The sequence below is a fragment of the Terrapene carolina genome, unplaced genomic scaffold (assembly GCF_002925995.2).
Source record: "Terrapene carolina triunguis isolate 2854851 unplaced genomic scaffold, T_m_triunguis-2.0 Scaffold131, whole genome shotgun sequence".
In the NCBI taxonomy this organism is placed as follows: domain Eukaryota; kingdom Metazoa; phylum Chordata; order Testudines; family Emydidae; genus Terrapene; species Terrapene triunguis.
The window spans coordinates 14,036,847-14,051,403 of record NW_020664482.1 but is presented as its reverse complement, the minus strand read 5'-3'; the positions used below and the strand labels follow the sequence as shown (position 1 = coordinate 14,051,403).

The window sequence follows — 14,557 nt, the reverse complement described above, 5'->3', positions numbered from 1 at the left end:
TTAAGATGAGACAAGACTGTTAGTGTTCTGAAAACAAAAAGTTTATGAAGTGTATTAGTGTCTGTTGATGTATACAGTGAATTTTTAAAAGAAAAAAAAAGAGGAACATATTTAAATATAGAAACTCTAAAGACTGACAGTCATGAAGTAAACAGGGAACATACAATCTTGGACAGATTTTCCACATTAAAAACAAAAGAAGAAATGGGCAAAGAGAAAAACGTAAAACAGGAACATCCAGCATTGACATTGATTTGATAAACTAAGACTTCTGTCTGAATTATGTCGCAACCTAAATTGCAAAAATAAGGGCATTATACCATTTTCAATTATACATAGTGCCTTTGTGAAACCAAAAGCAGAATATTAATATTATATGTAATATATATGTAAATAAATAGGGCCATTTCTAAATTTACAAGCAGGCATTATATTGGGCCTAATCCTGCAAGCACTTTTGCATGTGCATAATTTTACTCACACGAGGAGTCCCACTGAAGCGAAGCTTTGGAAGGGAAGGACTCAGCAATGAGGTCAATGGAACTACTCACATGAGTAAAGTTTTGTATGTGCATAAGAGTTTGCTGCATCATACCCATGGTCTTAAATTATACATGATATATCTTGTCCTCTTTTACCAGTTTATATACAAAAATTGGATTGTTAGAAGAATACATTTTTAAATAATTATTAAAATATATTTGACTTTGAAAGCAGAGACAACAGATCATCTGATTACATCCTGGGAAATACATCAAATCTTGAGTATGTACAAATGGGATGATAAAAATAGGTTTGGAAATGAATGTTTTGATTATCTAGGAATTCCAAACAATGTCATACCTGAACTATAATTCTCTAACCGGAGTTTGTTAGCCACAGGATCCTAAAACAAGCCAAACTGAACAACAGAAATGAACAAATTTAAAGTACAAATGGCTTTAATGTCTTGAGGCACCTAGGGCCAGCAGGTTTCATTCTCCAGTTATCTGATCAGTTCTCCTACTGTTGGCAGTTCATCCAAAACTCTCATGACTTGGGGAAAAACTCCAGATTAAATACAATAGTTTTTCAAACAAATGATTTTGTAAAACCCTGAAAAGCAAATTTTTCTAGTAACTCCAATCAGGAAGAAAAGGAGTAATACTTTGAACATTTCTCTCTCTCCAAAAAAACCTATGCAAAGGTTCTTCAGACTGGAAGCAGATGCTGAATCCTTATCTTCCAAAACTTAAGTAGTAGCATACTACATTAGAGCATTTTAAATTACCACCCAAAGCGGAGTGGGAAAGCCCTGCATAAGATAGTGTGTTCTCTTAGGAGATCTGTTAAGAGCATTAATTGTAATTGCTCTTTATTTTTCACATTTGTAATTGCAATAAATCCCTCCCCAAAATGTGATCATGCAAGATGCTGAGAATCCTCAATTTATTCTGATAATAAATGTGAGTTATTTGATCTTGTAAGGTGCTGAGAGTTCTCATCGGACTCTGTAGCCAGGTCTATAGTTCTACTGGAAAACCTGGTAGAGAGACAGCTCAAACAATGCCGAGAGTTATTACAGTATAATAGGTCATCACAATACTGCTTTAGACAATGTCATTTGATACTATATATAAGCAATGTTATTTAAAATCTTTCTTATATGCAAGCTGACTATGATTCTTCAAAGGGCAATGTAAATAGTTTAGAGTTTATATTCATTTTCAAGGAATTTCCTATGCGTCAATCTAGCAAAAAAGTTCTGGACGACAGCGCTTTCTTGCTATGCAGTGTTTATATTTATTTTGGCTTTTTGAAATAGGACCAAGCTTATCCCTGTTTGGGAGGGGGTTATAGAAAGGACATGTTACAACTGTGAGCCTGCAAGACGGGGTGGGTTGGGGGATACTTTTGTGATAATTTAAGGATCCTTTCAGTTTTTGGGCTAGAAAAGATCAGCCTTAAGGCAGTCAGAGATGGAGAAATAAATGGACTTAGTGTAACAAACATTGCTGCTGGAATGTAACTCTATGATACGTAAATGACAAGAATATAATTAGTTGAAATGAAAGGTGGAAGTGAAATTCGTCAATTTTTAAAATACATACTGTACTGGACTAGGGAAGACTAATGTATGCTTGGAAGGGGAAACTTGTTTGAAAGAAGAGAAACATAGGGATGATGTTTTTGTAATTTTTCTGTCGTGAATAATTTTTAAATAATTTGTACATTTTAGTGGTTCAGAAAAGGTCAGGAGATTTTAAAAGATGCCATTTTCCCTATAAGAAAAGTAATTTGTAGAACTAATGTTTTACTGAGTTAGAAAGGGGCTTAACCCATTTAAGAGATTAGATAGTCACTAAAACAGTCAACATAAAAACAAAACTACATAAACTTTTAGCTATTTATTTCTCTCACTAAAATGTCACCATTCCTGAACCCACAAACATCTGCCTTCTTCATAGGCGCTAAACCTTACTATTCTAGTTTTGAATAATATTAATCTTGCTAAAATTTTATTTAACAAAAATATGGCTGGATTTTTTGTTGTTGTTGTCACCTCCATTTTATAGTTTATTACCCATACCCTTTCTGAAAACTTGGCAGAGGTAAAGAGAGTGAGATCAGATGACAAATTCCAATCAACATTGTTATTAGCAGCACAGCTTATAGTCAGTCAGATCATTCAGTTTGCCCATGCTATTGTATACGAGTGAATAATATACTTAATTTATGCACTTTACAACAAATTAGAAAGGTGTGCATACTCAGATATATATATAAAATAGGAGACTGTCATAGTGAAGAATTTCTAATCTGTCACTTCAATTAAAGTGAAGGGACAAACTGGAGAGGAATGAAGAGGTTGCAGTTAAATGTGAGAGCTATAAGCACAAGTTTAGCAGCTTCTGACTGTCAGTTCATGAGCTTTTTGGGCACTGACTAAAGCTTTGTTTTTATTATCTCAAAACTTTAGACTCTCAATAAATATATTTGTGTGCTACAGTGCTGAACATCCCAACTGTTTGTTATTGCATTACAGTGATTTTAAACAATGTAACAGCAAACATTTGCACAAACAGCACTGTACATATGACTAATACATAAATATTTTCTGTCTTTTTGTAATAACCATGCAACACACAGGGCATTTATCAACTGCTTCAGCACATTCTTTACAAGCAACCAGATGGCCACAGGGAATAAAAACAACTGAGATGTCTTTATCCATACAGATTTTACACATCTTTTCCTCCTGTAAACGTTTTAACTTCTCTTCAGTACTCAGATCTGAGGAAAAGGGAAACACACGGAACAAGTTAACATACTTAATAAAAGCAGCTAATCTCTCAAACTACCTTCCCCATTCATACGAAGAAAACAGTTTGTCAGGAATAAATCATCCCCTAAACAAGAAAAACCCATGTTAGAAACCACAAACTCTACAATCTGGACTCTCCTTCTCATCATTCCACATGGTGGGAGAGAGATTATGCTCCCGACAGTGGAGCAAGCTGGGAGTTTAACCCTCTTTGTATACAGATCTAGAACTATCTGCAGAAGCTTTTCAACTGGGCTTCACATTGGCAGCTGCCCCCAAACACTTGTCAGAGGATGGAAAGAGAAAGACACTCGTTACATAGAGGGGGCCCATTAACATTGCTGACAGGATAAATTGCCATGAACTGTATGTAGGTCATCATATCATAACACAAAAGAGCCAGATTCCTAGCCATATTGTGTCCATTTGATAACCTCTTTGTCGCGGTGAACTGGCACAAACTCAGTGGATCAGAGCAAAGGAGAGTCTCTGCATAGGGGGAATCTTCGATGACACAGGACTGGCATTTTGGTTTCTACACCACTCTGCTTCTGGCTGACGATTAGAGTCTATGGTTGTGATGCTGCTATTACCTGACTGATTCCCAGCTTAGGCCCTGGGCACCAGTCCTAAGTCAGAGCAGCCATCAGGCCTCCTTAAAGTCACCGTTGCTCTCCTTACTCCCAGACACCAAGCTAGCCTAAAATGTCTAAGTCTTTAAATGTAGGTGCCTATGTGTATGTATTCATGTATCAGACCTTACAATATGTGCCTAGAATTGTAGAAAAATTATTATATTCTGATGCGTTATTTGAGAAATATTACGTAAGACTACATTGTAATGCTATGCATAGGGACCAGAATGATGCTTCCAGATGTTGAAGTTACATACACAGCTACAAAAAGACCTGACAGCATCTAGGCCACTCATGCATTAATAAAACAGCCTATCATCCTGACCACTATTGTTTCATTGTTTCCTCCGTCTGTCGTCTCGTCTTATACTCAGATTGTAAGGTCTTTGGAACAGACCATATTTTTGTTCTGTGTTTGTACAGCACCTGGCACAATGGGGTCTTGGGCCTTGACCAGGGTTCGTAGGCTACAATACTTGTAAAAATATTTTATTAATTAACATTTCAGAGTTTTATAACTGAAAGGTTAGAGGAAACTAGAGATTCTCTATTTTTTTGCCATTTATTTATACTGGACATTTGACAGCACTTTGTGTATACAGACGCCCCCTGACTTACGCAATCATTCCGTTCCGGAAAGCCTTGCGTAACTCAAATTTTGCATAAGTCAGAAACGTATACCCCTAAGTTACGCAAAAGTTTCCGCAACTTGAAAATCTTATTTCTGGTTTATGGAACTTTTTCCGTAGGTGCGAATTTGCATAAGTCAGGTCTTGCGTAACCCGGGGAGCATCTGTAGTCTATTTCATAGTTTCTCCTGTACAGTTTCCCCATCTACTGTGAGAAATACTCACCCCAGCAGAAGAGGGAGGGGATGAAGACTTGACACATTACCAAAAAAAAAAAAAAAAAAAAGTGATAATAAAAGCACAAATATCGGCAAAGGAATTTGGGAGTAGGGATGGAATCAAACTACTTTTAATACATTTTTTGAAAGTGGTTAGATTTCAGGTAGACAGTCTCTCTAATACTATATATTATTGTAGCATCAGTGGTAGGCTGCTCTTTTCTAACATAAAGCAGAATATTCTTAAATGCTGCTGGTTAAATAAAATGTAATTTTTTTTTTGTTTGAAGTTGTTGTGTATATGATTACCCTATTGAATTCTCTAAAAATGACACATATTACATCTTTGTGTTACGCAAAGATGGCAACAGAAATATACCAATAAGATATTTAATACAATCTGTTATAATCTTTTGCATCTATGTCTTGTAATTAAAAAATTCACCTTTCGGTAGTGAGCTCTCACTGGATACTTCTTCCTGTACGTTTTCTTTTTGAGCATGTATTATATCTGAAACTAGGACCTCAACAGATGTATAGTTTTCTCCATATGTCTGCAGTTTCTGCTCCATAATGTTCTTAATCTCAGACAAACTGAAACCCATACGCATGGCATCCTGTACCAACTGGTTTTGTAGGAGATCATCATCTTTAACAAACATTGAGGGGAAAAAAATCAGTTTAACTAAGAGCAAATTAGAAATAGTCAACAGTGTTCACTGTAATTTTTTAAAGAACTTTATAACACTTAACCAAAAGTTAAACAATTAAATTTCTGACTGATGTTTTATATTTCACAGTGCAAAATCACCAAACAAGTAGGACGCCTCCCAGATTTGCTATATTCCCAACCCTTCCACTGGCCACCCTACTTATATTACAAAGACTCCTAGATTTTATCCATTCAGATCACTCACGGAAATTTTCACCATAACTTTTTACACAGAATGTTTCCTCACGTAGCAGTAATCAGATCTTACCACACTTGGATCCAAATTGTCTTTATAATTTAGCTTAAATCCCTAAGTACAGGTAATGTTTGTTTAATATACTTTTTTTCAATTTATAAAAAAATATAACCCACCCATACCCAGGCTATAAGCAACTTGCCAATTTATTAAGGTAACAAAACCAAAATGCAGTACAATCAATAGTACTGTAATGTGTGCCTCCCTGTCTTATCAGATACACACATAACAGGAAATTATTTTTCTACCATTATGCCTCCCCTTTCCTTCCCAGTGGAGTTCTTTGCATAGGTTTATTAGCAAGGCATCTGCTATTTCCACTCATTTTGACTACATTTAAGGGTTACTCAGTTCTTTTCCTTGGCAAAACTGCTTGCACTGGAACTAGAGCTCTCTCATATGTGAATATACTTACAGACACTTATCCCCCAGAATATTTCATAAATGTAGGTTATTGTGGAATCACTGCATAGCGATGGTAGATATCTTTTCCTACCAACTAAATATTTTTAAGTAGCTGTAAGATAATCCTGCTGCTATACTCATCACTATTTTCTCACCTTTTTGTTGTATGTTTATAAGAAAGAGTGCTGGAACCTCTCATACAGATATGAGACACAATTAGATTCTTATTTAAGTATTTTTGTGACAACATTTTCATTCAAGAAGAGACCCAAACAATTTCAGCATTCCCTGATAGTCTTCCTATAGTCTTAACAACTCAGTAATTGTAAAGTGTACTTACTGGCCATAAAGATATAGAGGTGTAACTAGACATTAAAATTTACTTCTACTGTGGTCTACACCCTTTAACACACACACACACACACACACACACACACACCCCCCCCCCCGTATTTGGCCACTCGCAAAACACTAGTTTTTTTCCCCCTAATAAGGTTAGAATTTATTCACTGATTTTTTTTACCTTCAGATTAATGAAGTGATAAATTTACACTCTGGCTCCCAAATTACATTATCTGTTCAGCAATTCATCCATGTGTTGTGCTTATTTAATTGTTCGGAAGCAAGGTCGTAAAAAAAGACCATAATTTAATGAGTTAGCTTCCTTTTTCTCTATAAAGCATAGCAGGGCCACCTTCAAAATTAGCCATTTCTTTCATTCTCCCCACAAACATAAACCACAACAACAGAACCTGGTGAGGAAGGCACACTAAGAACACATAAATGTAACTGTTTTACTGATACCTATAAGGAGCGATGTCTTCTCAGAAGATTCTATCTAAAACAGAAATATAAACGTAGATTAGGTCCCCTGCAACCAAAGAAAAATTTCTAAACAGTGGTAAGGAAAGGGTAAGAAAAAGGCTGTTGCTATTCATCAGGCTGACTGTGTGATCATGACTCAAATGAGATTCAATAGGAATCCAATCTTTTATTATTCATCTCCTTCAACAGGATTGGACATACATAAATAAATACCTAGTTCTTATACAGCACTTTTCATCAACCAACCTCAGAGCAGTTTATAAAGGAGGTCACTATCATAATCCCCATTTTACACATGAAGAAACTGAGGCACAGAGAGAGGAAGTAATTTGCCTAAGCAGCCAGTGGTGGCAGAACCAAACCATCCTGTCATAAATAATATGTACAAATCTCAAATCATCCTGTAATAAGCCATATGTATATGATCACTTCAACATTCATAAATGATCTTGAAAAAGGGGTCAACAGTGAGTTGGCAAAATTTGCAGATGATACAAAGTTACTCAAGATAGCTAAATCCAAAGCAGACTGTAAGGTGTTACAAAGGGATCTCACAAAACTGTGCAACAAAATGGCATTTATCAGTGTTGATAAATGTGAAGTAATGCATATTGGAAAATATAATCCCAACTATACATACAGAACAATGGGGTCTAAATTAGCTGTAACCACTCAAGAAAAAGATTGTGGAGTCATTGTGGCTAGTTCTCTGAAAACACCTGCTCAATGTGCAGCGGCAGTCAAAAAAGCTAACAGAATGTTAGGATCCATTAGGAAAGGGATAGCTAATAAGACAGTAAGTATCATAATGCCACTACATAAATCCATGGTATGCCCACACTTTTGAATATTGTATGCAGTTCTTGTCACCCCGTTTCAGAAAAGATACATTAGAATTGGAAAAGGTACAGAGAAGGGCAAAAAAATAATTAAAAAGATTAAGGATATCAAAAAGAGAGGGACTATTCAGCTTGAAAAAGAGACAACCAAGGGGGGAATATGATAGAGGTCTTTCACACCACTCATGATTTGACAGAAGTGCATAAGGAAGTGTTATTTACTCCTTCTGATAACACAAGAACTAGGGGTCACACAATGAAATTAATAGGCTGCAGGTTTAATACAAAGAAAAGGAAGTACTTCTTTACACAACAATCATCCTTGTAGAACCCATTGCCAGGTGATGTTGTGAAAAACAAGAGTATAACTGGGTTAAAAAAAAAAAAAAAAAAAAGATTAGAAAGCTCATGGAGAATAAGTCCATCAATGGCTATTAGCCAAGATGGTGAGGAATGGAACACCATGCTTTGGGTGTTTAGGTGTGTTTGCAGCAGCACCCTGCCACAATCAAGGGGGATAGATTGGGCCTGGCGATTGGCAACACCTGCTAGCCTGATAGGCAAGAGCTACAAAGGCTGGGAAGGAGCCAAAAGGAGGGAGGCAGCCAGAGAAGGAGGTGGTTACTGACCCAGCCTGCGGTAGGTGAGAAATCTGTAAGGACTGTATATAGTTGAACACTGGTGGTGGGAAAACACTTATAGAATAAAGGACACGGGTGTTGCATAAAGCTGACGTCTCCCTAGACATCCTTGCGGCCTGGGCCGCTTCCTGCGGCTCCGGGTCACGGGCTTTTTGCAGCCAGGGAAGGTTCCCAGAGGTGGGTCTGACATGGCTCCGGGAGCAGCCTCTGCAGGGGAAAAAGACGTCCTGTCCCTTCCCAACCTGGGCTAGGCCTAGCAGCCGGAGCTCGGCACATGGTAGGAAGCCCCGGCTGGGGTGCCCCCAGCCCTGCCCCTTTCCTACAATAGCCAGATTTCATGGGGAGAGATCAGATTTCACAGTCTATGATGCATTTTTCACAGCCATGAATTTGGTACTGCCCTAATCATATTGCTACACTGTAACTGAATCCCTTCCACTTCCTGTGGATGATCAAAGCAGTGTAAAAAACTATATACGATCACTAGATATATTCTGTATTTACATGATAAATTGATTTCACAAAAATTTGAAGTTATACTATGTTATCTGTAATTAAAAGTTATTTCTCTAGGGAAACCAAAATAGTAGATGGTGAAAAAAAAGACAACTTACTGTGGAATCCCTCGATAAAGGCGTTAACTGAACACTGTTTACAAATTCTTGTCCCTTCTCTTGTAGCAGATATTTGCATCTATAGTCAAAAAAGATTTTAATTACAAAAAGCATTGTACACATGGGAAAATAAAAAAAGCTGAATACACAATTTTCAAAACAATTTGGGTAATTCTGCATTTCAAAGAATATTTCTGCTCTTGAAGTTTTCTCTGAAAATGTAACTGAAATCATAGATGTCATTTAAACATTTTAAAAACATTCTGATAGTGAAAGGAAGTGAGCTTCATCAACAATGCTTATTTGTCACGGACTCAACAATTGGAATCCCAAAACTTTACATTCACTGATCATGGCAGCCACAATCACTGGTTTATAAAAGAAAAACAAACTTTGCAAACAAAGAAATACAATATAACTTTTAAATATCAACTCTTAACTTCTTTGTAAGCAATGAACCACAGTCATGGATAAACATATAATTTTCCTTAGCTGTTCTATCCCTCTTTTCAATATCTTCTATGCCACTCCAAGCACTTGGAAAAGACTCTCGGGGCCGATGATAGCCTGAAGTAGAGTATCCTGTACTGGTAGTGGTCTTAACCCAGAGTGAATCTGAGGAATAGTCTGAGAGTCGGTAGGATTGAGATATGAAAACAGGCGTCCTAAAGGTCGAGGGCCAAAAACAGTCTCCCTGTTCCAACGCTGGAATGATCATTGCGAGAGTGACCATCTTGAATTTTTGAGCTTTGACAAACATGTTGAGAGCTGAGGTCTAGTATGGGTCTCCAACCTCCCTTCCTCTTGGGTATTAGAAAACAGCAAGAGTAGAACCTTTGCCTCGTAGATGTTGAGGTACTGGTTCTATGGCTCCTAACCAGAGGAAACGATCTACCTCTTGTCATAGTAAACTCTCATGAGAAGGGTCCCTGAAGAGGGATGGGGAAGGGTGTTGTGGAGGGGGCAGGGAAGTAAAATGAAGAGAGTACCCATTACAATGTTATATACTTCCAGGTGCTGGGGAATGCTGCCAGCTGGTAGCCAAATGGATGGATAGCGTTGGTCAGCTGTAGCGGTTGGTGGGAGTGGTTTATTGACGCCTCAACCAACATGTCAAAATTGATGCTTGGACATGAACGGCTTGGATGAGGAAGATTGCGGGCCAGATGGTTTATGTCTCGAAAATTTCTCTTTTTTTCTGTGGCTCGCAGTAACGCTGAGCCGGATATTGTTATGTGAGTGGTTTGTGCTAGGGTGGTGGACTGAATTTTTTCTTTTGTCCTGGCATGTAGATGCCCAGCAAATGGAGTGTGGCCCTAGAATCCTTCAGGGTGTGAAGAGAGGCATGAGTCTTCTCCATGAAGAACTTTCAAAGGGAAGGTCTTCAATGGTTGATTGTATCTCCTTCAGGAAGCCCGACAGATGGAGCCATGACACATGTCGCATCACCACAGCCATGGATATGGACCTTGCCACTGAGTTGGATGTGTCGAGGGCAGATTGTAGTGTTGTCTTGGCCACTAACTTTCCCTCTTTCCATCTCCTTAAAATGGTTGTGGTGCGACTCAGGCAGCTGCTCAATAAAATCGCTCAGTTCCAAATCGGTTACGTAGTCTTGTTTCGCCATCAGAGCTTGGTAATTAGCTAGTCAAAATCAAAGCATAGCTGAGGAGTATGCCTTCCTCCCAAAAAAGTCTAAACACTTCCAGTTCTTATCGCTGAGAGTGGACCTCTATTGGTGTTGACAGCCACGGGAATTAATAAGGTGGGAGAAGAGTAATTCAGTCTCCCAGATGGTGTGGGTGGTCTGGCTTGTTGACCACCCTGCTAAATCTAATTGTGCATGGATTAACTCCAAGAGGTAACCTGTGTACTTAGTAGGCTGATACTGCTGATGAATGCAACATGTCCAGATCATTTTGAAGAAATTTCAGTATATCAACATTAAGCTCATGGGTCATCTGTCAAAAGAGTGAAAAACATTCCCCCAAATCCTAGCATCCTAACTGGATCTGGACTACCTGCAAGAGCATATTGTAGTTGTGATCTTTCCCAAAAGATATTTCTTCTACGGACCTGCATTTTCAAAGTTCGTAAAAAATTAAATACAAATCAAGTCCTGCGTCGACAGATCACTTGTTAGAAGGTGGATCAGCTCTTCTGTTGATATCTGTCAGTTCTGGGTACCAGGGCAATGTTGGTCAATTCTAGACACAAATGATGAACAATCTGGCTATTGTTTATAGCCCTGTGATGAGGCCTCCGCCCCACACTGGCATGTAAATTGTTAAGGGAGCCTGCACAGAAAGCAAGGGGCTGCAAGGAGCAGCCAAATAGGGCCTGGCATGCCCATATAAGAAGAGCAGCAGGGAAGAGCAGGTTCAGTTGCTCCCTGGAGCTCAAGGAGGGAGAACTGGCTGCCTTGCAGGCAGAAGAAAGCCAGCACCCTGGACAGAGCAGTGCTGCTAGTAGGGAAGAGCTCCTGGCTGGGAGTTGCAGACTGAGGCCCTGAGGCAAGGACAAAGAAGATACTGGAGCTGCGGGGAAGTGGCCCAGGGAAATAGATTGAGAGGTTGGAGGAGACGCAGCATGGGGCTGTTATTTACAAGGTTCCTGGGCTGGGACCCAGAGTAGTAGGTAGGCCTAGGTCCCTCCCACTCCCCACTGAGGAAGTGGCTGGACTGTTGGACTGTGGTACTGTCCCCAGGAAAGGGGGAGCACAGAGTGTGGCACAGCCAGAGGGCTGTGTCCTAAAGAGGATGCCATGGTCCTTGGAACAACACGGGTCCAGGACCATAAGTGACACGGGCGAGACACCACTGGGAGTCAAGCGTACCGACCTGTGGAGCTGATCCGCAAGACAACCAGCAGAAGGTGCTAGCATGGTGAGTCGCCCCCTGTAACAAGCACCTTACCTATCATGAGCCAGAAAGGAAAAATGTATTTGAACAATGGTCTGGGAACCAGGGGCGCAAAACAAAGAAAGCAGGAAGGAAAGCATAAGATTGACATATGGAGATAGATCCAATGAATAAAGGAATTCAACCTGAGTTAACTCCTCAATGACTCCATTGGGAAACAATCCTCTAAGGAATGAATTACTTTTCTAAAACCGGACTGGGTTGGTGTAAGAAAAAGAAATTGTTGAAAAGTCAAACTAAATTTTCTTCTATAACTGTGGGTACTGCCACTGATGATATTGTATGGGCTTATTCACTGAAGAAGCAGAGTGGTCTTCCTCCAATTAAGTCCAGGAGACTGGGGGCAAGCACGTTGAAGGAAGCAGTAGCGTTCAGCTCCGTATGTGCTCTGAGATGCAGAAGGATTTATCCTTGTTGAAGGATCCTCTCGTGACAAACTGTGGCCATTCTCCCCAGCAATATGATCTGAGCTGTATAAATCTATTCCTGGGAAGAGAGACAGAAACTGTAGCCTAGATAGTTTATGGTGAGGATGCCTGAAGTTCTTTCTATTTGCAGGAACTGTTGAAATCCCTGGTGCTCTAGTCTGATGAGGTGTCCCCCTTTGAAAGAAAAGGCTGAGAGGCTCTGATGTTTGGTAGACTAACCATTACTTCAAACCTTAGTGACTTTCTGATTGCTGTTGAGGCTGCCAGAGATCTAGAAGTCTTAAGTAGCATCACACAAGTGGCAGGACCGAAACTAGACAAGGTAACATCTGGATCCCTCTTTTTTTTTTTTTTTTTTTTTAAAAATCACCCAAACCTTTAATTCCCTAGGAGAAGGCTGAGGAGGAACCCACTGAAGGGGTCCACTTGGAGTGTGAAATTCTGGTGGCATGAGCATATTTCCTAGAATGTATGAATGACACAGCCATGCTGTATTACTGGGAGGTTTGGAGTGTTGGTACCTGGGACTGAGGCTCTGGCTACACTAGCACTTGTTAGCAAAACTTTTGTCGGTCAGGGGTGTGAAAAAACACACCTGACTGATATAAATTTCACCGACAAAAGCACCAGTGTAGACAGCGCTATGTCGGCAGGAGACACTCTCCTGCTGACATAGCTACCGCTGCTCGTTGAGGGTGGTTTAATTATGCTGGCGGCATAGAACAGTTACATGAGAGACCTTACAGCAGCGCAGCTGCAGCGGTACAGCTCCACCACTGTAAGGCCCGTAGCACAGACATAGCCGGAGAGACCACAATCTGTTAGTGTTTCACATGCTGCTGCAGAAGCTAAAAATCCTCCTACAGCTGCTCTGTTCTGTCTGTTGCAAAGGCTGCTGCACACCAGCGTTCAGGCCTATACCGCTTTCTCCTTTGGTCAGGCGTCTCTCCTCAGCCAGAATGAGCAGGATGCTCATAATGGAGATCAAAACAAGTGAACTCTGGAAGCCAGCAAATGGGGGATTACATCAACGTCTCAATGAACATTGGTCTATTTGCCAGCAGGGAAAAACTATATCCAAGCACATGGACAGGGACGAATGGAGAGAGAAATATATTTTATATTCTTCAAGACATCTTAAGAGGGCTTCATTTTCAGAATGAAAAAATAATGTGCTGTTTGAAAAAATAGGTCCCTTTAAGGTGTCATGTTGCCCACCAAAAAATTCGAACACCCAAAATCGCTACTCACTTTTGAAAAGCCTTTAGGCCTTTATTTTTAAGTGTAATTGTACTGCATAAACAGCAGTTTCTGTCTTCTCTTAAGACTTCTACATAACTCACTCCCAATAGAATATCACGGCTGCACATAATACTTATAAGCAAAGACTCTTCTCTACAAGAATATGCTGCAAGTGGAGTGGAGCAAATGGGCCTCACTACAGGGCACCTTGAAAGCCATGCTTCCTACTGATGAGAAGAAACACAGCCACCTACGAAGACTATTGCTGCTGCTGCTGTAAGAGAGGTGCCTCTCCACAACAAAGTTAGTGAGGACATGGAGGTGATGGTGAGAAGGGCATCTTAACCATTTCAAATTATTTGGATAAGCATCCAAACCACTGAATGCTTAGCCAAACTGAGCCTTTTGAGGTCATGTTGATACATTCTCCCTTTGTTGCAGATGCAACATACTGTAAATGTAAGTGTGCGCAACAATAAAGTAAAGAGTACCTTACCCTGGAAACCATTTAGCATGTTGCTCCCAAGGGTCTTCATTCTGCTGCCACTCTTGCAGTCCTCCACCACAGTGAAAGCACAAAACATGATCACCATTACCTAAGGGGACAAATAAGTGTGATGTTGTATACTTGTCAAATAAAAGGCTGAATATGCAAATATTTGTTCTTACAACTGAGAAAAAAAGCTTCAGGAAGTCTTGTTACTGATAAAAGCACCAAAAATGTGTCAATTTAATAATGAGTATCTAAGAATAAAAAGGATTATTTTAAACTAGATGTCAATGTAATTTGTGATAACATATGGTAAGAAAAACGAAGTAGCTTCTTGGACTATCTCCACTTTAATAAAAAATTACAAAACCAAGCTTACACAAATGCTGCTTTACTCA

General features: G+C 39.5%; 1 protein-coding gene across 1 annotated transcript in view; it reads right to left on the bottom strand.

The window, feature by feature from the left end:
• Positions 1-1,335: 1,335 nt before the first annotated feature.
• Positions 1,336-14,557, bottom strand: part of XIAP (X-linked inhibitor of apoptosis) — a 44,028-nt gene continuing 30,806 nt past the window's right edge. The window contains exons 3-7 of the mRNA XM_024195489.2: positions 14,166-14,265; positions 9,079-9,157; positions 6,964-6,997; positions 5,232-5,435; positions 1,336-3,273 (exon numbers count right to left, since the gene is read on the bottom strand). Of these exons, the coding sequence (XP_024051257.1) occupies positions 3,080-3,273; positions 5,232-5,435; positions 6,964-6,997; positions 9,079-9,157; positions 14,166-14,265 (611 nt within the window). The 3' untranslated portion in view covers positions 1,336-3,079. The remainder of the gene's footprint in view (positions 3,274-5,231; positions 5,436-6,963; positions 6,998-9,078; positions 9,158-14,165; positions 14,266-14,557) is intronic.